This window comes from Anomaloglossus baeobatrachus, chromosome 7 (assembly GCF_048569485.1).
Source record: "Anomaloglossus baeobatrachus isolate aAnoBae1 chromosome 7, aAnoBae1.hap1, whole genome shotgun sequence".
Taxonomy (NCBI): Eukaryota; Metazoa; Chordata; class Amphibia; order Anura; family Aromobatidae; genus Anomaloglossus; species Anomaloglossus baeobatrachus.
In genome coordinates, this window is record NC_134359.1 from 305198554 (window position 1) to 305223658 (window position 25105).

Sequence of the window (25105 nt, forward strand, 5' to 3'; positions counted from 1 at the left end):
ACGCCCCAGAGGTTGTAGTGTCTCTCCAGAATCTGAAATTCAGGGTAACAATGCAAGAGTTAAGGAAGGTCCCGCAGACCCCAGTGATAACCATAATTGTGAACCTTGCAATTGTCAGTGTTGAACTCATGATCTTTCAGTTTGTGATTCGTCTTCAACCAAGAAGAGAAAACTGAACACTCATTGTAATAAGAACAAGGCTGCAGCTCCGTGTCCAAGTCTTCTCATCAGTTTCTGCAAATACCTATAGACTGTGCTGCAAAGCTGGATGATATCTGATCAGGGTTCTGCTCTCCAGGCCTCCAACGCCTGGGACAGCTTCATTTCCCTGCAGGACGATTTCCATCCGCTGAAATTTTCCACAATGTATTTCAAAATATAAATTTAAATTGTCAGTGTACGTCCAGGCAACATGAGGTCACTTCATAGATGATGTGCTAAAGACAGTCTGCATATTACTCAACAGAAAAATTATGTCTTGTCTGTGAAAAATAGGTCTTCTGTGAAGCCTGATTCATCTCTAGTGGCAGAGTCTCTGAGACGAGGTGAGGTTTGGGCCCAATTAATCTACCTCAGCAGTGTTCATGCCGGTCTTAGGCGGGCTTTGCACACTACGACATCGCAGGTGCGATGTCGGTGGGGTCAAATCGAAAGTGACGCACATCCGGCGTCACTTGCGATGTCGTAGTGTGTAAATGCTAGATGATACGATGAACGAGTGCAAAATCGTCGTCATCGTATCATCGCTGCAGCCTCCGACATTTCCATAATGCCAGGGGAGCGACAGGTACGATGTAGTTCCTCGTTCCTGCGGCAGCACACATCACTGTGTGTGAAGCCGCAGGAGCGAGGAACTTCACCTTACCTGCCTCCCGGCTGCAATGAGAAGGACGGAGGTGGGCGGGATGTTTACATCCTGCTCATCTCCGCCCCTCCACTTCAATTGGCCGCCTGCCGTGTGACGTCACTGTGACGCCGCACGACCCGCCCCCTAAGGAAGGAGGCGGGTCGCCGGCCAGAGGGACGTCGCACGGCAGGTATGTGTTACGAGGGGGACCCGGGGAAGCGTGCCAAGATGGGAAATGGACTACTTCCGCCGGTCAAGGTCCACTGTGCGGTGTAAGGGACCGCCGCTATGGTGGGTGAAGAGTGAGCGGGTTGCTGCTAGCGATCGTCTGGAATGTCACAGACGATCTATGTACACCGATCTGCCCTAACCCGTGAGGGTTGTATGGCACAGATCTCACGTCTCGGTGTACCTGTTGCACGGGGAAGCACAGAGGTGCCCACGCACGTGTGCCAGTGGAAGTCACGAGAATATGGCACGAGGGTAGCACAGAGGTGCCCACGCACGTGTGCTTTCAATAAGCAGGTGAGTCCAATGGAGACTTGAGGAGCTCACCTGGGACAGGAACACGGCCTGTTGACGGGGGTACTGCCGGAGCAGCAAGGCAGGAACACGGCCTGCAAACGAGGTACTGCCGGAGCAGCAAGGGCCAAGCCCACAAGAGACAGTAATGCCTGAGCAGTGGCGTGGCAGCACGCTGCCAGACATCCAAACATAGAAGGACGGTCGCGCGCCGCCATGATGGCAGGGGGAGCTTTTAAGGAGGTGCAGCTCCACCCGAGGGCGGGCGCGAGGCGGAGATGACGGACTTGACCCAATCAGGGTCCACGACGTCCCAGCCTGGCCAGTCAGGATTGACCACGTCACCAGCCTTGTCATCAAGCCGTGTGACGTCAGTGAGCGAATCAGGACCCACCACGCATTGCACATGCTCCCCCTCCTGCCTCTGGGAAATAGAGGCGGGATCCTCGGTCTCACAATGTGCAGAGATAACGGGAGTCTCACTGCTTCCCTGAGCAGTAAACCTCTGCACATTGCGCAGCCTCGCAGACCTTCGGGGCCGCTGAGCAGGAGAGTCTGCGGCAGGCCAGGAATGGGAGACCGCTTCACTCCTTGTAACAGGAGAACCACTAGGTGTCACCCTTCTGCTGCCTCTCTGAGAAGGTATCTCCTGCACACTGCGCAGTCTGGCAGACCTTCGGCGCTGCTGAGCAGGAGTGCTCGTGGCAGGCAAGGAATGGGAGACTGCCTCAGTCCTTGCCTCAGGAGAGCCACGAGATGTAACAGGTATGTGCGTGTAAAGCTGCCGTAGTGATAATAATCGCTACGGCAGCTTTCACTATATATCGAACGTGCGACGGGGGCGGGACTATCGCTGCAGCATCGGTAACACATTGTTACCGATGTTGCAACGTGCAAAGCCCGCCTTAGTGAGGGAGCGTGCTGGAGTTGGACGCTCCTGATTCGTGAGGAGTACAAGCCTATTCGTGAATAACGAGTGCCTGACGAGCAGTGGCATCCCACCTCCGACTTATCCCCTTTTCAAAGCTTTAACACCAGAATTTTGTGATGAAAGCTTTGATGAATGGGACCATTGGCCTCTACGGTAGGGGTTGAGACTTTGTATCTCTGTAGGAAGTGGGGGCAGGTCTTTTTCTCTCCACAGGAGCTTATAGTGGGTCTTTGTCACCCTAATTTAAGTGGGGACAGGTCTTATCTATCTAAAGCCAGTGGAGGGGTGCTTGCCTTTTTGTGACTGCTCTTTTGTCTGGTGCCTGTGCACACAGGCATATCAGAGAGGGGGGCTTTCAGTTCATGGCAGGCAGGAGACTTCTATTTTTCAGTAATCAGTCATTATTGATACTGTAGATGTGTGACGCCCTGGCCTATCAGGTCGTCACAGGGTATTGTGCAATCTGCCCTTCTGCATGATATCCACATCCTCCTTGGTTTCAGATCCTGGTCCTTTGGTGTTACTAACAGCTTAGCCAGTCAAAATCCTAGGAACACTTTACACTGAACCCACCATTGGGGGGGCCTGAAGTGAATAGGGCCGCCCATATGGGGGTTGGTAGAGGAAAGTGAAAAAGTGGGAAGAAACGTGAAACAGGAGTGAAAGGAGTAGGAGGTGGAAAGTGACTCTCTGGGAGGGAGAGGTCACTGGTCCGGAGCAGGGCTCCTGGAGTTTACTAGTTGGCAGACGTTGGTCTGGGCCTGGTAGGAGCTGGAACCCTGGTCGCAGGGGATCGCGTCAAGGGGCATGGACTGCCGAGGAGGGCAGCCAGCAGCCTTGAGCCATCACCGGGCAGGGGCCAGGGAACGACGGGGTACGTGGACCCTAGGCCGGGAAGTAGCTTCACGCGTCCCGGTAATTTACCCGATGGGGGTGAAGACTTCAAGATTCATCCCCAACCCGCTCCAAAATCGGGGTACTAGGGATACGACTTTCCCAAAAACAGTCCAAACAAATCCTACGCATGAACCCTGAGAGCAAGCTAACTCCATTAGCCCTACGGGTGAGCAGGACCTGAAAAGTTTCAAGCTTGAGGGTCCAACTAGTGAGAAGGTGGCACGGAAAAGTCCACAGTTTAACAGCAACATCAAGGGCATGGATCCCAGCGTGCTTCCTCCAGGCTGCAGTGGTGCTTAGAATTCTGGTTTACAAGCTGTCGGTGTTATTATTCCTGGACTGAGTAAGTACACTGGAAACCCCTTTTCGTCAACCCAACAGCACCCCAAACACCAACACCCAACGGGCCCTGGGGCACAAACCCCCTACCCACAGAGGGGTTAAACATCCTGCTGCTACACCATCGCCACCGGGCTCCCCAACCGCAGCGGTGGTCTCCTACATTACCACACACCGTGGGTGGCGTCACAAACTTCCTAATCCCCTGTATATTCTCCCCCTCTTCTTTTAATTCGAGTGTCCGCGCGAACCCCCGGGTCCGGAGACCACTCGAGCCACTCCGGCTCTGGATCTGAGTGGCTCGGCCACTGACACGGGAGCGGCACAGATGCGTTTCCTTCTTTCAGTCATTGGTGATACTGTAGATGCGTTTCCTTCTTTCAGTCATATTTGGTATTGTGGATATGTTTCTTTCTTTCAGTCATTGGTGATACTGTAGATGCGTTTCCTTCTTCCAGTCATTGTTGATACTGTAGATGCGTTTCCTTCTTCCAGTCATTGGTGATACTGTAGATGCGTTTCCTTCTTTCAGTCATATTTGGTATTGTGGATATGTTTCTTTCTTTCAGTCATTGGTGATACTGTAGATGCGTTTCCTTCTTCCAGTCATTGTTGATACTGTAGATGCGTTTCCTTCTTCCAGTCATTGGTGATACTGTAGATGCGTTTCTTTCTTTCAGTTATTGGTGATACTGTAGATGCGTTTCCTTCTTTCAGTCATTGGTGATACTGTAGATGCGTTTCCTTCTTTCAGTCATTGGTGATACTGTAGATGCGTTTCCTTCTTTCAGTCATTGTTGATACTGTAGATGTGTTTCTCTCTTTCAGTCATTGGTGATACTGTAGATGTGTTTCCTTCTTTCAGTCATTGTTGATACTGTAGATGCGTTTCTTTCTTTCAGTCATTGGTGATACTGTAGATGCGTTTCCTTCTTCCAGTCATTGTTGATACTGTAGATGCGTTTACTTCTTCCAGTCATTGGTGATACTGTAGATGCGTTTCTTTCTTTCAGTCATTGGTGATACTGTAGATGCGTTTCCTTCTTCCAGTCATTGTTGATACTGTAGACGCGTTTCTTTCTTTCAGTCATTGGTGATACTGTAGATGCGTTTCCTTCTTCCAGTCATTGTTGATACTGTAGATGCGTTTCCTTCTTCCAGTCATTGGTGATACTGTAGATGCGTTTCTTTCTTTCAGTCATTGGTGATACTGTAGATGCGTTTCCTTCTTCCAGTCATTGTTGATACTGAAGACGCGTTTCTTTCTTTCAGTCATTGATGATACTGTAGATGCGTTTCCTTCTTCCAGTCATTGTTGATACTGTAGATGCGTTTCCTTCTTCCAGTCATTGGTGATACTGTAGATGCGTTTCTTTCTTTCAGTCATTGGTGATACTGTAGATGCGTTTCCTTCTTCCAGTCATTGTTGATACTGAAGACGCGTTTCTTTCTTTCAGTCATTGATGATACTGTAGATGCGTTTCCTTCTTCCAGTCATTGTTGATACTGAAGACGCGTTTCTTTCTTTCAGTCATTGTTGATACTGTAGATGCGTTTCTTTCTTTCAGTCACAGGTGATACTGTAGATGCGTTTCTTTCTTTCAGTCATTGTTGATACTGTAGATGCGTTTCTCTCTTTCAGTCATTGGTGATACTGTAGATGCGTTTCCTTCTTTCAGTCATTGTTGATACTGTAGATGCGTTTCTTTCTTTCAGTCATTGTTGATACTGTAGATGTGTTTCCTTCTTTCAGTCATTGTTGATACTGTAGATGCGTTTCTTTCTTTCAGTCATTGTTGATACTGTAGATGCGTTTCTTTCTTTCAGTCATTGTTGATACTGTAGATATGTTTCCTTCTTTCAGTCATTGTTGATACTGTAGATGCGTTTCTTTCTTTCAGTCATTGTTGATACTGTAGATGCGTTTCTTTCTTTCAGTCATTGTTGATACTGTAGACGCGTTTCTTTCTTTCAGTCATTGTTGATACTGTAGATGCGTTTCTTTCTTTCAGTCATTGTTGATACTGTAGAGGCGTTTCTTTCTTTCAGTCATTGTTGATACTGTAGAGGCGTTTCTTTCTTTCAGTCATTGGTGATACTGTAGATGCGTTTCCTTCTTCCAGTCATTGTTGATACTGTAGACGCGTTTCTTTCTTTCAGTCATTGGTGATACTGTAGATGCGTTTCCTTCTTCCAGTCATTGTTGATACTGTAGATGCGTTTCCTTCTTCCAGTCATTGGTGATACTGTAGATGCGTTTCTTTCTTTCAGTCATTGGTGATACTGTAGATGCGTTTCCTTCTTCCAGTCATTGTTGATACTGAAGACGCGTTTCTTTCTTTCAGTCATTGATGATACTGTAGATGCGTTTCCTTCTTCCAGTCATTGTTGATACTGTAGATGCGTTTCCTTCTTCCAGTCATTGGTGATACTGTAGATGCGTTTCTTTCTTTCAGTCATTGGTGATACTGTAGATGCGTTTCCTTCTTCCAGTCATTGTTGATACTGAAGACGCGTTTCTTTCTTTCAGTCATTGATGATACTGTAGATGCGTTTCCTTCTTCCAGTCATTGTTGATACTGAAGACGCGTTTCTTTCTTTCAGTCATTGTTGATACTGTAGATGCGTTTCTTTCTTTCAGTCACAGGTGATACTGTAGATGCGTTTCTTTCTTTCAGTCATTGTTGATACTGTAGATGCGTTTCTCTCTTTCAGTCATTGGTGATACTGTAGATGCGTTTCCTTCTTTCAGTCATTGTTGATACTGTAGATGCGTTTCTTTCTTTCAGTCATTGTTGATACTGTAGATGTGTTTCCTTCTTTCAGTCATTGTTGATACTGTAGATGCGTTTCTTTCTTTCAGTCATTGTTGATACTGTAGATGCGTTTCTTTCTTTCAGTCATTGTTGATACTGTAGATATGTTTCCTTCTTTCAGTCATTGTTGATACTGTAGATGCGTTTCTTTCTTTCAGTCATTGTTGATACTGTAGATGCGTTTCTTTCTTTCAGTCATTGTTGATACTGTAGACGCGTTTCTTTCTTTCAGTCATTGTTGATACTGTAGATGCGTTTCTTTCTTTCAGTCATTGTTGATACTGTAGAGGCGTTTCTTTCTTTCAGTCATTGTTGATACTGTAGAGGCGTTTCTTTCTTTCAGTCATTGGTGATACTGTAGATGCGTTTCCTTCTTCCAGTCATTGTTGATACTGTAGACCCGTTTCTTTCTTTCAGTCATTGTTGATACTGTGGATGTGTTTCTCTCTTTCAGTCATTGGTGATACTGTAGATATGTTTCTTTCAGTCATTGTTGATACTGTAGATGTGTTTCTCTCTTTCAGTCATTGGTGATACTGTAGATGCGTTTCTTTCTTTCAGTCATTGTTGATACTGTAGATGCGTTTCTTTCTTTCAGTCATTGTTGATACTGTAGATGCGTTTCCTTCTTCCAGTCATTGTTGATACTGTAGACGCGTTTCTTTCTTTCAGTCATTGTTGATACTGTGGATGTGTTTCTCTCTTTCAGTCATTGGTGATACTGTAGATGCGTTTCCTTCTTTCAGTCATTGGTGATACTGTAGATGCGTTTCTTTCTTTCAGTCATTGTTGATACTGTAGATGCGTTTCCTTCTTTCAGTCATTGTTGATACTGTAGATGCGTTTCCTTCTTTCAGTCATTGTTGATACTGTAGAATGTGTTTCCTTCTTTCAGTCATTGGTGATACTGTAGATGCGTTTCTTTCTTTCAGTCATTGTTGATACTGTAGATGTGTTTCTCTCTTTCAGTCATTGGTGATACTGTAGATGCGTTTCTTTCTTTCAGTCATTGGTGATACTGTAGATGCGTTTCTTTCTTTCAGTCATTGGTGATACTGTAGAATGTGTTTCCTTCTTTCAGTCATTGGTGATACTGTAGACGCGTTTCATTCTTTGTTATTTTTGATACTGTTGATGTGTTTCTTTCTTTCAGTCATTGTTGATACTGTAGATGCGTTTCCTTCTTCCAGTCATTGTTGATACTGTAGACGCGTTTCTTTCTTTCAGTCATTGTTGATACTGTAGATGTGTTTCTCTCTTTCAGTCATTGGTGATACTGTAGATGCGTTTCTTTCTTTCAGTCATTGGTGATACTGTAGATGCGTTTCTTTCTTTCAGTCATTGGTGATACTGTAGATGCGTTTCTTTCTTTCAGTCATTAGTGATACTGTAGATGCGTTTCTTTCTTTCAGTCATTGGTGATACTGTAGATGTGTTTCCTTCTTTCAGTCATTAGTGATACTGTAGATGTGTTTTTTTCTTTCAGTCATTGGTGATACTGTAGATGTGTTTCTTTCTTTCAGTCATTAGTGATACTGTAGATGCGTTTCTTTCTTTCAGTCATTGGTGATACTGTAGATGTGTTTCCTTCTTTCAGTCATTAGTGATACTGTAGATGTGTTTCTTTCTTTCAGTCATTGGTGATACTGTAGATGTGTTTCCTTCTTTCAGTCATTAGTGATACTGTAGATGTGTTTTTTTCTTTCAGTCATTGGTGATACTGTAGATGTGTTTCTTTCTTTCAGTCATTGGTGATACTGTAGATGCGTTTCTTTCTTTCAGTCATTGGTGATACTGTAGATGTGTTTCTTTCTTTCAGTCATTGGTGATACTGTAGATGCGTTTCTTTCTTTCAGTCATTGGTGATACTGTAGATGTGTTTCCTTCTTTCAGTCATTAGTGATACTGTAGATGTGTTTTTTTCTTTCAGTCATTGGTGATACTGTAGATGTGTTTCTTTCTTTCAGTCATTGGTGATACTGTAGATGCGTTTCTTTCTTTCAGTCATTGGTGATACTGTAGATGTGTTTCCTTCTTTCAGTCATTGGTGATACTGTAGATGTGTTTCTTTCTTTCAGTTATTTTTGATACTGTAGATGTGTTTCTTTCTTTCAGTCATTGGTGATACTGTAGATGCGTTTCTTTCTTTCAGTCATTGGTGATACTGTAGATGTGTTTCCTTCTTTCAGTCATTGTTGATACTGTAGATGTGTTCCTTCTTTCAGTCATTGGTGATACTGTAGAATGCGTTTCCTTCTTTGTTATTTTTGATACTGTAGATGTGTTTCTTTCTTTCAGTCATTGGTGATACTGTAGATGCGTTTCTTTCTTTCAGTCATTGTTGATACTGTAGATGTGTTTCCTTCTTTCAGTCATTGGTGATACTGTAGACGCGTTTCAGTCTTTGTTATTTTTGATACTGTAGATGTGTTTCTTTCTTTCAGTCATTTCTTATAGACATAATTTTGCTGCTTTGAAGAAACAGCAAACACAAAGTACAAACAGAAATAAGATATTGTAGGGATTTGCATCAATTATGTGTTGTGTTGGTTTGTTCTGCTGGCGTCCGCCATTCCTTCATCCATCATCCTCCTGACACCATCCTTCATGCTACCATGCTGCTGTCAGTGAGGATCATCAAGGCAATCATTTTAGTTCTGACGATGATTTCTGGACTCTCAATGAACTCATCAATAGTTGTTGAATTCTGCAGAACCTGGAGCCAGAAGCATCAGCCTGCAGGTCACATCCTCCTCTCCACCGCGGTCACTCATCTCCTCCTGCAATGCTCCATCACTCTTGATGGTTTCCTATATCTGTTTTTCAGTTACGTGAGGTTTGTGCAAGAAGTCTACATCCTGGACTTGACAATTCTGTATTTCTTGATAGAAGTGTGTTTCTGGCATGCCACCTGGCTCTCCATCTACTACTGCCTGAAACTGGTCAACCTTCCCAATCAGTTCTTCCTCCAGCTGAAGCGTTGGTTCTCTCCGTGCGTTCCTCTGCTGCTCACAGGATCCACCATCGGCTCCTTTATAATTAACCTACCACTTCTCTGGACCCTACAGATAACCTTTCATCCCAATATGACTGGCCACATGCTTGACATTGATTATCCACATATAATCTTAAACTTGCTGTTTGGCTGCTTCTTCCCCTTTCTTATAACTTTCTCATCGATTGTGCTCAGTATCAAGTCCCTCTTGAGTCATATCATGAAGATGAAGAACAAAGAGAACAACTTCCGGAGGCCTCCGCTAAAGGCTCATGTAGGGGCCGTGAAAACCATGGTCTCACGACTGGTTCTAGACTTGATTCTTTGCTTGGTGGCCATGGGCTTATTAATATCAAAGTTAAGAGTTGACGTCGTGGTGGACACATTCTGCTGGCTATTTCTCATGTTATATTCCACCTTCCAGTCCATTATATTCATCCTAGGAAATCCAAAGCTAAAGACAAAGTTGTTCCCTTGCATCTGAATGATGGAGAGACATCGAAGGGAATAGAAAAAGATTTTTATGCTCTTTATTAAGTAACATTTTTCCATTCTATTCCATATTACACTCTGCTGCACTGTAAATTCTGCTCTGCTATAAATATAAAATGATGCTACATTCTAGTAGAGGACGTAAGAACGTCATTATCGTGTATGATTGATGCCTCTCCTGGATCTCAGATCTGTCTCCAGCTTTCACAATATACGCTGCATGCATTGTTTAACTGATCTCTTAGTCCTGATGTGGACGGTGTATTTACTTTGAAAATCCATGTTACAAGGGTTATGTCATCCTGATGCTATAAGTCCAGCTATAGAATGAAATAACCGATGAGTCTTAAGACTAAGGAGTTGTCAGTCAGTCTGGATGGGTGGGGAGGTTGAACAGCTGTCAGTCAGGCTGGGTGGATGGAGGCTGAGTAGCTGTCAGTCAGGCTGGGTGGATGGAGGCTGAGTAGCTGTCAGTCAGGCTGGGTGGATGGAGGCTGAGTAGCTGTCAGTCTGGCTGGGTGGAGGCTGAGTAGCTGTCAGTCAGGTTGGGTTGGTGGAGGCTGAGTAGCTGTCTGTCAGGCTCTGTACAGCTCTGATCAAAAGAAATGAATCAGTGATCAGACTGTTGATCCTTATAGTCCCATAGGGGTACTAGTAAAATAAATAAAAACAGTAAAAAAAAAAGTTTTTAAAAATGTGAAAAATAAAAAAAAAACCTAAAAGTTCAAATCAACCCCAATTTGCCCAATTTGAAAATAAAATAGTTAAAAAAATAAAATATATACACATATTTTGCATCGCCACTTTCAGAAATGCCCGATTTATCAAAATATAAAATCAATTAAATCTGATCGGTACACGGCGTGGTGAAAAAATAAATTTCAAATATCAAAACTATGTTGTTTGGTTGCCACAAAATTATTTTAAAAAGCAAAAGTAGGTGATCAAAAAGTAGCATCACACAAAAATAGTATCACTAAAAACATCAGCTCAAGATGCAAAAAATAAGCCATCACTTAGCCCCAAATCCCAAAACATGAGAACACTACAGATCTCTGAAAATGGCGCAAAAAGCGATATTCTTTTTTTGGACACATTTACGATTTTTTTCATCCCTTAGATAAAATAAGAGTATACATATTTGGTATCAACGAACTCGTCCTGACCTGAGGCATCTCACCAACACATCAGTTCTACCATATAGTGAATACAGTGAATGAAATATCCCAAAAACCATTGTGCAATTAGACTTTTTCCACACTTGGAATTTTTTTGGTGTTTTCCAGTATACTATAAGGTATAACTAATGGTTTTCTTCAGAAGTACAACTCGTCTTGCAAAAAATAAGCTCTCATATGGAAAGATTGATGAAAAAATGAAAAAAGTTACAGCTCTCGTAAGAAGAGAGCAAAAAATGTAAACGAAAAATTGCCCGGGTGCAAAAGGGGTTAGTTAACAACAAGCAATATAAATGGACAAGACACCCTCATAGGAAACAAGGCTAAGAAGTTATAATAACGCATTCATAAGTCCACACACTGCACTCTTCAATTTGGGATTTCCAAGGATTAGAAGGAGAGCTTGAGACGTTGGATACATCAAGACTTGTATCCATAACGCATATAAAATGGATGAATTAAGAAGAATGGGGTCTAAGATTGCTAACACTACTACAATAAAGAACAACAGGTCTAGGAGAACCCGAATGACCATTGTCCTGACCGCACGGTGATGTCCTCGCCGCTGGTCAGATGTCAGGTTGGAGTCTCCGCTCTCGATTCTCTTGATGTGTCTTACCAAAGTTGTGACACTTAAACCGATGGCAACAAAAGTCACAGAGAAAGGAATAATAAACCCAAATAGTGTGCAGAAGATAATGTAGTAATGATCGAAAATAATTATTGGAGTGGACAAGTGTTGGTAGTCAGTTGAGTTTTGATAATGATGCAGAATGGTTGTCCAAGGTAATTGAGAATTAATGGTGGCCGAAACCAAGACGGAGCCGACTATAAGATGAGGAAGGAAACTAATGAACTTGGCTTTTATCCTAAGGAAAAACTGGTGGTTGTAATTAACCAGCCGAGCACAGCAGAATATGGAGAGCCAGGTGGTGTTCCAAAAATTCACTTTAATAAGAGTGAACTCAAAAACTAACAACGATAAGAGAAGGTGTTCACACAAAAAATAGAAATTAAAAGTCTCACAAATGCTATCAAAGATCAAGATTCCTTGGAAGAGGATGTTTGTGATGCCGATAGCAAGGAGAATTTTCTTGTACGCCCCAGAGGTTGTAGTGTCTCTCCAGAATCTGAAATTCAGGGCAACAATGCAAGAGTTAAGGAAGGCCCCGCAGACCCCAGTGATGACCATAATAGTGAATTTTGCAATCCTCAGTGTTGAATTCATGATCTTTCAGTTTGTGATCCGTCCTCAACCAAGAAGAGAAAACTGAAAGCTCATTGTAATAAGAACAAGGCTGCAGCTCCGTGTCCAAGTCTTCTCATCAGTTTCTGCAAATACCTATAGTCTGTGCTGCAAAGCTGGATGATATCTGATCAGGGTTCTGCTCTCCAGGCCTCCAACGCCTGGGACAGCTTCATTTCCCTGCAGGACGATTTCCATCTCCTGAAATTTTCCACAATGTATTTCAAAATATAAACTTAAATTGTCAGTGTACGTCCAGGCAACATGAGGTCATTTTATGGATGATGTGCTAAAGACAGTCTGCATATTCCTGAACAGAAAAATGATGTTGTCTTGTCCCTGAAAAATAGACAAAAGTGTTGCCCACGACGTGACTTCATTCAGTCTAATTTTCTGTCTTCTGTGAAGCCTAATCCATCTCTAGTGGAAAGTCTCTGACAGGAGGTGAGGTGTTGGCCCAATTAATCTACCTCAGCAGTGTTCATGCCGGTCTTAGTGAGGGAGCGTGCTGGAGTTGGACGCTCCTGATTCGTGAGCAGTACAAGCCTCTTCATGAATCTGGAGTGCCTGACGAGCAGTGGCATCCCACCTCCGACTTACACCCTTTTCAAAGCTCTCACACCAGAATTTTGAGATGAAAGCTTTGATGAATGGGACCCTTGGCCTCTACCGTAGGGGTTGAGACTTTGTATCTCTGTAGGAAGTGGGGCAGGTCTTTGTCTCTGCATAGGAACTTATAGTGGATCTTTGTCTCCCTAATTTAAGTGGGGACAGGTCTTTATCTATCTAAAGCCAGTGGAGGGGTGTTTGCCTTTTTGTGACTGCGCTTTTGTCTGGTGCCCTGCACCAGTCATTGGTGATACTGTAGATGTGTTTCCTTCTTTCAGTTATTGTTGATACTGTAGATGTGTTTCCTTCTTCCAGTCATTGTTGATACTGTAGATGTGTTTCCTTCTTTCAGTCATTGTTGATACTGTAGATGTGTTGCCTTCTTTCAGTCATTGTTGATACTTGTTACGGGGGGCTGTCTGATAATAACTTAAAGGAGTATCAGACAGTCAGGGTCCACCGTGCAAAGACTCTGCTGCAGACTATGGCAGAGTGCAATACCTCTGTTATCTCACAGAAGGATATAATAAGTAAGTAAAGCAATTCCTCCCTTACTTGGAGGGTGTGTGGAATGATCTCTGTTAATAATCACAGAGACAAAGGCAATGTGTGCGAAATGGCACCTACCTAGGTCCGCTCTTCTAGTGGTGCAAAAGAGACGAACAGCAGCGTAAGCCGCACAAAGCTCCTACCTGCGTTCGCTCCACTAGTGTGCGAGGACACGAACCACTAGATATGGCACCTGCCTAGGTCCGCTCTTCTAGTGGTGCAAAAGAGACGAACAGCAGCGTAAGCCGCACAAAGCTCCTACCTCTGTTCGCTCCCCTAGTGTGCGAGGATACGAACAACTGCCAGACGCAGTATAAGGAACGTTACCCTAGCGGCAACGTCCACCTACAAGTCGAACCACAAGGCCCAGCCAGGCCATGTGCCTCAGGCACCTGCCTATGTCCGCTCCCCTAAGAGGTAAGGATACGGACAGCAGCCGAAGCTGTAAGGTATAAGAACGCTACCCTGCCGGTAGCGCTCACCTAGCATAGACAGAGGAATGCCTAGAGGAACGCGCACAGAGCGTCTACTCTTATGCATGAACCAAGAGGACTGAGCGCCATGCGGCGTGTGTCAGGGTCTTATATAGACTCTGTGCCTCATCCAAGATGGAGGACACCAGAGCCAATCCGCTGCCAGAACGACAAGAGTGACGTCATGCTGGCCTATCACCGAGCAAGGCGTCACAAGCACATGACCAGCGACCAATCGGCATAGAAGGTGTCAGAGACATGTGACCTCGTGTCAGCGATGATGTCACCCGCACATGTGCAATGGCTCCAAGATAGGACTTAGTCTCCAGCGCTCGCACATGTGCAGTAGCAAGAAATCTGGACTTAGTCTCCAGCGCTCGCACATGTGCAGTAGCAAGAAATCTGTACTTAGTCTCCAGCGCTCGCACATGTGCAGTAGCAAGAAATCTGGACATAGTCTCCAGTGCTCGCAGCAACCGTAACAATACTGTAGATATGTTTCTTTCTTTCATTGTTGATACTGTAGATGTGTTTCCTTCTTTCAATCATTGTTGATACTGTAGATGTGTTGCCTTCTTTCAGTCATTGCTGATACTGTAGATGTGTTGCCTTCTTTCAGTCATTGGTGATACTGTAGATGTGTTGCCTTCTTTCAGTCATTGTTGATACTGTAGATGTGTTTCCTTCTTTCAGTCATTGTTGATACTGTAGATATGTTTCCTTCTTTCAATCATTGTTGATACTGTAGATGTGTTGCCTTCTTTCAGTCATTGTTGATACTGTAGATGTGTTGCCTTCTTTCAGTCATTGTTGATACTGTAGATGTGTTGCCTTCTTTTAGTCATTGGTGATACTGTAGATGTGTTTCCTTCTTTCAGTCATTGTTGATACTGTAGATGTGTTGCCTTCTTTCAGTCATTGTTGATACTGTAGATGTGTTGCCTTCTTTCAGTCATTGGTGATACTGTAGATGTGTTGCCTTCTTTCAGTCATTGTTGATACTGTAGATGTGTTTCCTTCTTTCAGTCATTGTTGATACTGTAGATATGTTTCCTTCTTTCAATCATTGTTGATACTGTAGATGTGTTGCCTTCTTTCAGTCATTGGTGATACTGTAGATGTGTTGCCTTCTTTCAGTCATTGTTGATACTGTAGATGTGTTTCCTTCTTTCAGTCATTGTTGATACTGTAGATATGTTTCCTTCTTTCAATCATTGTTGATACTGTAGATGTGTTGCCTTCTTTCAGTCATTGGTGATACTGTAGATGTGTTGCCTTCTTTCAGTCATTGTTGATACTGTAGATGTGTTGCCTTCTTTCAGTCATTGGTGATACTGTAGATGTGTTGCCTTCTTTCAGTCATTGTTGATACTGTAGATGTGTTGCCTTCTTTCAGTCATTGTTGATACTGTAGATATGTTTCCTTCTTTCAATCATTGTTAATACTGTAGATGTGTTGCCTTCTTTCAGTCATTGGTGATACTGTAGATATGTTGCCTTCTTTCAGTCATTGTTGATACTGTAGATGTGTTTCCTTCTTTCAGTCATTGTTGATACTGTAGATATGTTTCCTTCTTTCAATCATTGTTGATACTGTAGATGTGTTGCCTTCTTTCAGTCATTGTTGATACTGTAGATGTGTTGCCTTCTTTCAGTCATTGGTGATACTGTAGATGTGTTGCCTTCTTTCAGTCATTGTTGATACTGTAGATGTGTTTCCTTCTTTCAGTCATTGTTGATACTGTAGATATGTTTCCTTCTTTCAATCATTGTTGATACTGTAGATGTGTTGCCTTCTTTTAGTCATTGGTGATACTGTAGATATGTTTCCTTCTTTCAATCATTGTTGATACTGTAGATGTGTTGCCTTCTTTCAGTCATTGTTGATACTGTAGATGTGTTGCCTTCTTTCAGTCATTGGTGATACTGTAGATGTGTTGCCTTCTTTCAGTCATTGTTGATACTGTAGATGTGTTTCCTTCTTTCAGTCATTGTTGATACTGTAGATATGTTTCCTTCTTTCAATCATTGTTGATACTGTAGATGTGTTGCCTTCTTTCAGTCATTGGTGATACTGTAGATGTGTTGCCTTCTTTCAGTCATTGTTGATACTGTAGATGTGTTTCCTTCTTTCAGTCATTGTTGATACTGTAGATATGTTTCCTTCTTTCACTCATTGTTGATACTGTAGATGTGTTGCCTTCTTTTAGTCATTGGTGATACTGTAGATGTGTTTCCTTCTTTCAGTCATTGTTGATACTGTATATATGTTTCCTTCTTTCAATCATTGTTGATACTGTAGATGTGTTGCCTTCTTTCAGTCATTGTTGATACTGTAGATGTGTTTCCTTCTTTCAGTCATTGTTGATACTGTAGATGTGTTGCCTTCTTTCAGTTATTGTTGATACTGTAGATGTGTTTCTTTCTTTCATTGTTGATACTGTAGATGTGTTTCCTTCTTTCAGTCATTGTTGATACTGTAGATGTGTTTCCTTCTTTCAGTCATTGTTGATACTGTGGATATGTTTCCTTCTTTCAGTCATTGTTGATACTGTAGATGTGTTTCCTTCTTTCAGTCATTGCTGATACTGTAGATATGTTTCTTTCTTTCATTGTTGATACTGTAGATGTTTCCTTCTTTCAGTCATTGTTGATACTGTAGATGTGTTTCCTTCTTTTAGTCATTGTTGATACTGTAGATGCGTTTCCTTCTTTTAGTCATTGTTGATACTGTAGATGCGTTTCCTTCTTTTAGTCATTGTTGATACTGTAGATGCGTTTCCTTCTTTTAGTCATTGTTGATACTGTAGATGCGTTTCCTTCTTTTAGTCATTGTTGATACTGTAGATGCGTTTCCTTCTTTTAGTCATTGTTGATACTGTAGATGTGTTTCCTTCTTTTAGTCATTGTTGATACTGTAGATGCGTTTCTTTCTTTCTTTCTTTCTTTCTTTCTTTTTTTCTTTCTTTCTTTCTTTCAGTCATTGGTGATAGTGTAGATGCGTTTCTTTCTTTCTTTCTTTCTTTCAGTCATTGTTGATACTGTAGATGCGTTTCTTTCTTTCAGTCATTGTTGATACTGTAGATGTGTTTCCTTCTTTCAATCATTGTTGATACTGTAGATGTGTTTCCTTCTTTCAGTCATTGTTGATACTGTAGATGTATTTCCTTCTTTCTTTCAGTCATTGGTGATACTGTAGACGCGTTTCATTCTTTGTTATTGTTGATACTGTAGATGCGTTTCCCTCTTTCAGTTATTGTTGATACTGTGGATGTGTTTCTGTCTTTCAGTCATTAGTGATACTGTAGAGGCGTTTCATTCTTTGTTATTTTTGATACTCTAGATGCGTTTCCTTCTTTCAGTCATTGGTGATACTGTAGATGCGTTTCCTTCTTTCAGTCATTGGTAATACTGTAGATGTGTTTCTGTCTTTCAGTCATTGGTGATACTGTAGATGTGTTTCTTTCTTTCAGTCATTGGTGATACTGTAGATGCGTTTCCCTCTTTCAGTTATTGTTGATACTGTGGATGTGTTTCTTTCTTTCAGTCATTGGTGATACTGTAGATGTGTTGCCTTCTTTCAGTCATTGTTGATACTGTAGATGTGTTGCCTTCTTTCAGTCATTGGTGATACTGTAGATGTGTTGCCTTCTTTCAGTCATTGTTGATACTGTAGATGTGTTTCCTTCTTTCAGTCATTGTTGATACTGTAGATATGTTTCCTTCTTTCAATCATTGTTGATACTGTAGATGTGTTGCCTTCTTTCAGTCATTGGTGATACTGTAGATGTGTTGCCTTCTTTCAGTCATTGTTGATACTGTAGATGTGTTTCCTTCTTTCAGTCATTGTTGATACTGTAGATATGTTTCCTTCTTTCAATCATTGTTGATACTGTAGATGTGTTGCCTTCTTTTAGTCATTGGTGATACTGTAGATGTGTTTCCTTCTTTCAGTCATTGTTGATACTGTATATATGTTTCCTTCTTTCAATCATTGTTGATACTGTAGATGTGTTGCCTTCTTTCAGTCATTGTTGATACTGTAGATGTGTTTCCTTCTTTCAGTCATTGTTGATACTGTAGATGTGTTGCCTTCTTTCAGTTATTGTTGATACTGTAGATGTGTTTCTTTCTTTCATTGTTGATACTGTAGATGTGTTTCCTTCTTTCAGTCATTGTTGATACTGTAGATGTGTTTCCTTCTTTCAGTCATTGTTGATACTGTGGATATGTTTCCTTCTTTCAGTCATTGTTGATACTGTAGATGTGTTTCCTTCTTTCAGTCATTGTTGATACTGTAGATATGTTTCTTTCTTTCATTGTTGATACTGTAGATGTTTCCTTCTTTCAGTCATTGTTGATACTGTAGATGTGTTTCCTTCTTTTAGTCATTGTTGATACTGTAGATGCGTTTCCTTCTTTTAGTCATTGTTGATACTGTAGATGCGTTTCCTTCTTTTAGTCATTGTTGATACTGTAGATGCGTTTCCTTCTTTTAGTCATTGTTGATACTGTAGATGCGTTTCCTTCTTTTAGTCATTGTTGATACTGTAGATGCGTTTCCTTCTTTTAGTCATTGTTGATACTGTAGATGTGTTTCCTTCTTTTAGTCATTGTTGATACTGTAGATGCGTTTCTTTCTTTCTTTCTTTCTTTCTTTCTTTTTTTCTTTCTTTCTTTCTTTCAGTCATTGGTTATAGTGTAGATGCGTTTCTTTCTTTCTTTCTTTCTTTCAGTCATTGTTGATACTGTAGATGCGTTTCTTTCTTTCAGTCATTGTTGATACTGTAGATGTGTTTCCTTCTTTCAATCATTGTTGATACTGTAGATGTGTTTCCTTCTTTCAGTCATTGTTGATACTGTAGATGTATTTCCTTCTTTCTTTCAGTCATTGGTGATACTGTAGACGCGTTTCATTCTTTGTTATTGTTGATACTGTAGATGCGTTTCCCTTTTTCAGTTATTGTTGATACTGTGGATGTGTTTCTGTCTTTCAGTCATTAGTGATACTGTAGAGGCGTTTCATTCTTTGTTATTTTTGATACTCTAGATGCGTTTCCTTCTTTCAGTCATTGGTGATACTGTAGATGCGTTTCCTTCTTTCAGTCATTGGTAATACTGTAGATGTGTTTCTGTCTTTCAGTCATTGGTGATACTGTAGATGTGTTTCTTTCTTTCAGTCATTGGTGATACTGTAGATGCGTTTCCCTCTTTCAGTTATTGTTGATACTGTGGATGTGTTTCTTTCTTTCAGTCATTGGTGATACTGTAGATGCGTTTCATTCTTTGTTATTTTTGATACTGAAGATGCGTTTCTTTCTTTCAGTCATTGGTGATACTGTAGATGCGTTTCATTCTTTGTTTTTTTTGATACTGTAGATGCGTTTCTTTCTTCCAGTCATTGTTGATACTGTAGATGCGTTTCTTTCTTTCAGTCATTGGTGATACTGTAGATGCGTTTCTTTCTTTCAGTCATTGGTGATACTGTAGATGCGTTTCTTTCTTTCAGTCATTGGTTATACTGTAGATGCGTTTCCTTCTTTCAGTCATTGGTGATACTGTAGATGCGTTTCTGTCTTTCAGTTATTGTTGATACTGTAGATGCGTTTCTCTCTTTCAGTCATTGTTGATACTGTAGATGCGTTTCCTTCTTTCAGTCATTGTTGATACTGTAGATGCGTTTCTGTCTTTCAGTTATTGTTGATACTGTAGATGCGTTTCTTTCTTTCAGTCATTGTTGATACTGTAGATGCGTTTCCTTCTTCCAGTCATTGGTGATACTGTAGATGCGTTTCTCTCTTTCAGTCATTGGTGATACTGTAGATGCGTTTCCTTCTTTCAGTCATTGGTGATACTGTAGATGTGTTTCCTTCTTTCAGTTATTGTTGATACTGTAGATGCGTTTCTCTCTTTCAGTCATTGTTGATACTGTAGATGCGTTTCCTTCTTTCAGTCATTGTTGATACTGTAGATGTGTTTCTTTCTTTCAGTCATTGGTGATACTGTAGATGTGTTTCCTTCTTTCAGTCATTGGTGATACTGTAGATGCGTTTCCTTCTTTCAGTCATTGTTGATACTGTAGATGCGTTTCCTTCTTTCAGTCATTGTTGATACTGTAGATGCGTTTCCTTCTTTCAGTCATTGTTGATACTGTAGATGCGTTTCCTTCTTTCAGTCATTGTTGATACTGTAGATGTGTTTCTTTCTTTCAGTCATTTCTTATAGACATAATTTTGCTGCTTTGAAGAAACAGCAGACACAAAGTGCAAACAGAAACAAGATATTGTAGGGATTTGCATCAATTATGTGTTGTGTTGGTTTGTTCTGCTGGCGTCCGCCATTCCTTCATCCATCATCCTCCTGACACCATCCTTCATGCTACCATGCTGCTGTCAGTGAGGATCATCAAGGCAATCATTTTAGTTCTGACGATGATTTCTGGACTCTCAATGAACTCATCAATAGTCGCTGAATTCTGCAGAACCTGGAGCCAGAAGCATCAGCCTGCAGGTCACATCCTCATCTCCACCGCGGTCACTCATCTCCTCCTGCAATGCTCCATCACTCTTGATGGTTTCCTATATCTGTTTTTCAGTTACGTGAGGTTTGTGCAAGAAGTCTACATCCTGGACTTGACAATTCTGTATTTCTTGATAGAAGTGTGTTTCTGGCATGCCACCTGGCTCTCCATCTACTACTGCCTGAAACTGGTCAACCTTCCCAATCAGTTCTTCCTCCAGCTGAAGCGTTGGTTCTCTCCGTGCGTTCCTCTGCTGCTCACAGGATCCACCATCGGCTCCTTTATAATTAACCTACCACTTCTCTGGACCCTACAGATAACCTTTCATCCCAATATGACTGGCCACATGCTTGACATTGATTATCCACATATAATCTTAAACTTGCTGTTTGTCTGCTTCTTCCCCTTTCTTATAACTTTCACATCGATTGTGCTCAGTATCAAGTCCCTCTTGAGTCATATCATGAAGATGAAGAACAAAGAGAACGACTTCCGGAGGCCTCCGCTAAAGGCTCATGTAGGGGCTGTGAAAACCATGGTCTCACGACTGGTTCTAGACTTGATTCTTTGCTTGGTGGCCATGGGTTTATTAATATCAAAGTTAAGAGTTGACGTCGTGGTGGACACATTCTGCTGGCTATTTCTCATGTTATATTCCACCTTCCAGTCCATTATATTCATCCTAGGAAATCCAAAGCTAAAGACAAAGTTGTTCCCTTGCATCTGAATGATGGAGAGACATCGAAGGGAATAGAAAAAGATTTTTATGCTCTTTATTAAGTAACATTTTTCCATTCTATTCCATATTACACTCTGCTACACTGTAAATTCTGCTCTGCTATAAATATAAAATGATGCTACATTCTAGTAGAGGACGTAAGAACGTCATTATCGTGTATGATTGATGCCTCTCCTGGATCTCAGATCTGTCTCCAGCTTTCACAATATACGCTGCATGCATTGTTTAACTGATCTCTTATGCGGGCTTTACATAAGACGACCGATTGTCGGGGTCACGGTTTTTGTGACGCACATCCGGCATCATACACGACGTCGTCTCATGTGACACCTCCGAGCGACGCAGTATCGCTCACAAATCGTGAGTTGTGTACTCGTCGTTTAATTTTAAAATATCTTTTATTTTTACTGGTGCCGGTTGTTCATCGTACCCGGGGCAGCACACGTCACTCCGTGTGTCACCACGGGAACGATGAACACAGCCTACATGCATCCCGTGGCACCCGCCGGCTATGCGGAAGGAAGGAGGTGGGCGGGATGTTTACGTCCTGCTCATCTCCGCCCCTCCGCTTCTATTGGCCGGCGGCTGTGTGACGTCGCTGTGATGCCGAACGTCCCTCCCCCTTCAGGAAGAGGATGTTCGCTGCCCACAGCGAGGTTACACAGCAGGCAAGTACGTGTCATGGTGGTTTAACGACTTTGTGCGTCACGGGCAGCGATTTGCACGTGACGCACAAACGACGGGGGCGGGTACGATCGATCATGAAATCGCACGATCGGTCGACTCGTGTAAAGCCCGCATTAGTCCTGATGTGGACGGTGAATTTACTTTGAAAATCCATGTTAGAAGGGTTATGTCATCCTGATGCTATAAGTCTAGCTATAGAATGAAATAATCCATAAATCTGAGATTAAGGAGTTGTCAGTCAGTCAGGTCGAGTGGGTGGAGGCTGAGTAGCTGTCAGTCAGGCTGGGTGGGTGGAGGCTGAGTAGCTGTCAGTCAGGCTGGGTGGGTGGAGGCTGAGTACCTGTATGTCAGGCTGGGTGGGTGGAGGCTGAGTAGCTGTCAGTCAGGCTGGGTGGGTGGAGGCTGAGTAGCTGTCAGTCAGGCTGGGTGGGTGGAGGCTGAGTAGCTGTCAGTCAGGCTGGGTGGGTGGAGGCTGAGTACCTGTATGTCAGGCTGGGTGGGTGGAGGCTGAGTAGCTGTCAGTCAGGCTGGGTGGGTGGAGGCTGAGTAGCTGTCAGTCAGGCTGGGTGGGTGGAGACTGAGTACCTGTATGTCAGGCTGGGTGGGTGGAGGCTGAGTAGCTGTCAGTCAGGCTGGGTGGGTGGAAGCTGAGTAGCTGTGTGTCGGGCTTAGTGGGTGGAGACTGAACATCTGTCAGTCAGTCTGGATGGGGGGAGATAAAGTACCTGTCAGTCAGACTGGGTAGGAGGAGACTTAGTAGCTGTCCATCATGCTGGGTGGGGGGAGACTGAACAGCTGTCAGTCAGGCTGGGTGGGGGGAGATAAAGTATTTGTTAGTCTGGCTGGGTGGGTGGAGACTGAACAGTTGTTAATCAGGGTGGGTGCATGGAGACTGAACAGCTGTCAGTCAAGCTGGTGGTAGGAGACTGAACAGCTGTCAGTCAGGCCGTCTGGGTGGATGGAGACTGAAAAGGGGTCCGTAAGACTGGGTGGATGGAGACAGAGCACTGAGCAGGGGTCCTTCAGGCAGGATGGAGGGAGACTGAGCAGGGGTCCGTCAGGCTGGGTGTATGAAGACTGAGCACTGAGCAGGGGTCCAACAGGCTGGGTGGATGGAGACTGAGCACTGAGCAGCTGTCAGTCAGGCAGGATGGAGGGAGACTGAGCAGCTGTTAGGCCGGATGAAGGGAGACTGTGTAGCTGTCAGTCAAGCAGGGTGGAGTGAGACTGAGCAGCTGTCAGTCAGGCAGGGTGGAGGGAGACTGAGCAGCTGTCAGTCAGGCAGGGTGGAGGGAGACTGAGCAACTGTCAGTCAGGCAGAGTGGAGGGAGACTGAGCAGCTGTCAGTCAGGCAGGGTGGAGGGAGACTGAGCAGCTGTCAGTCAGGCAGGGTGGAGGGAGACTAAGCAACTGTCAGTCAGGCAGGTTGGAAGGAGACGGAGCAGGGGTCCATCATGCTGGGTGGCTACATTTTATCTGGTGATCTGTTCTATAGCTAAACTCATAAAGTGCATATCTTGAAATCAGGATGACATAGCCCATTCTGAAGTGGATTTTCAAAATAAATACACCAACCTCATCAAGTCTATGTAATAAAACAAATGCACTTAGTATTGGGAAATGTGGTGACAGATCTGCTATAAGTTGACCACCCCTGTCCATATAGCCTGCAGACCAGCCAGCTAGGGGTCCTGCTTTTGCAAACAAAGGTTTTAATACTACTAATACATTGCACAGAACGCCCATCATTTCAGTAGAATTTTATACATTTTAAATTCACTTTTTATTAAGTTTAGTTGAGTTTATGTAAAATAAAAGCAAATTTTAGCAAATATGGCAAGTTTCGTTCTGGATTCCATTTTGACTTTTTGTAGCAGTATTGATTGATTGCACAGGGATGTAAACGAAGATAGTCTAATTATTGCATCCAATCTATGCACATCACAAGCAGGGATACCATCTAGATACTAAAACGTAATCTTTAATTATTCTTAAAATAGCCCCTACAAAAAGGACCTTGCACAAAGTGATAGTGTTCTCTAAGTGAACCAGTGCACGATAAAACAATAGTTTGATCTCACCCTGTGTTCTTCTGTAAGAGGCCGTCCATGGATGTGGGACGAGAATCTTTGGCAGACTGGGGAGGAGGAAACGCTATATAATGCCCACACAGGCGTCGCCGCACTGTCCTGCTCCCCTCCCCCGATGGAGACATCGGCTCGTTCATCCGTCTGGCCGTCCTGCTGTGGCCACGCTGTCCCTGGCCCATGCTGTGCACATCTAACAGGCTTCCTGGTTGTGCCCGAAGGGTGCAAGTGTGACGCCCTGGACAAGCCAGGGGTCACAGGTAATGACATCATCACACCCTACACCCAGGATAGGTACACCTAAGCTAGACCAGAAACCCTTGTTGCCTTCCTCCAGGGGCTGATGTTCACACCAGGGGGTGGGCCAGGCGGTTGGCCCCGCCCACCGAGGAGTTCACAGTCCTGGAGGCGGGAAAACCAGGCAGATTAGTTGGAGAGGTTGAAGTAGAAGGAGTAAAGTAGTAAAAGAGCAGCCTGAAGTTGGTCCAGGTGTGTGCCCCGGACTGAGACAGCAAGGTTAGCAGACAGCGGTGACCGTCTGCAGGAGTGGCCTATCGGAGTTGCCGTAAGAACCGTGGACGGATGGTGGCCCGGCGGTACCGGACCGGTACACAAGGAGAAGCCAGCACCATTGGCAGGGGCCTTTCGGATCCCGGCAAGGCTTGGAGTCGCCGTGAATTTGCCAAATCCGTCAGTGAAGGGGACCTCCGGGTCTCCAAACAACTAAGTCCCGATTGAAGGCAACAGTCCAACCGTATGGGAGAGACACCGCCACCGCCAAGGCACCAGTTTCTCAGGGCCAGCGCCTGCGGGCAAAGAGGGGCTCCTCCGGCCCATATCCAAGTCGGGGAGCGGGTTACCAGTGGGAACCCATCGCAACCAACAGAAGTACTAGGTGCAGGGAAAGAGACAGTCACCGTTAACTACCGGGGAAAAGCAACAGCAGCCGTCCGTGGGAACCGTCTTTCCAGCCGTGTGTTTTACCGAGAACTGTGTCAACGTCTCAGGCTGAGTGAGTACCACCGTGCCATGCGGAACAGCGCTGCCCCTGCTACCCTGCACCTCACCAGGCCCCGCACCCGGCCTGCCATCCACCCCTACCCCATCACCGGGCCCCAGGACAACCAACCCCCTACCCACGGAGGGGAGGAATAACAACAAAGCTGCTCCCTGTCACT

General features: G+C 43.5%; 3 protein-coding genes across 3 annotated transcripts; 2 read left to right on the forward strand and 1 right to left on the reverse strand.

The window, feature by feature from the left end:
• Nucleotides 1-8967: 8967 nt before the first annotated feature.
• Nucleotides 8968-9831, forward strand: LOC142246830 (taste receptor type 2 member 4-like). The gene has a single exon (XM_075319878.1). It carries the CDS (start codon nt 8968-8970, stop codon nt 9829-9831), a length of 864 nt encoding a protein of 287 aa, XP_075175993.1.
• A 1517-nt stretch (nt 9832-11348) lies between these two features.
• LOC142246831 (taste receptor type 2 member 41-like) lies at nt 11349-12245 on the reverse strand. The gene has a single exon (XM_075319879.1). The coding sequence runs from the start codon at nt 12243-12245 to the stop codon at nt 11349-11351; it is 897 nt and encodes a 298-aa protein (XP_075175994.1).
• An 8032-nt stretch (nt 12246-20277) lies between these two features.
• Nucleotides 20278-21141, forward strand: LOC142246832 (taste receptor type 2 member 4-like). The gene has a single exon (XM_075319881.1). The coding sequence runs from the start codon at nt 20278-20280 to the stop codon at nt 21139-21141; it is 864 nt and encodes a 287-aa protein (XP_075175996.1).
• Nucleotides 21142-25105: the final 3964 nt, after the last annotated feature.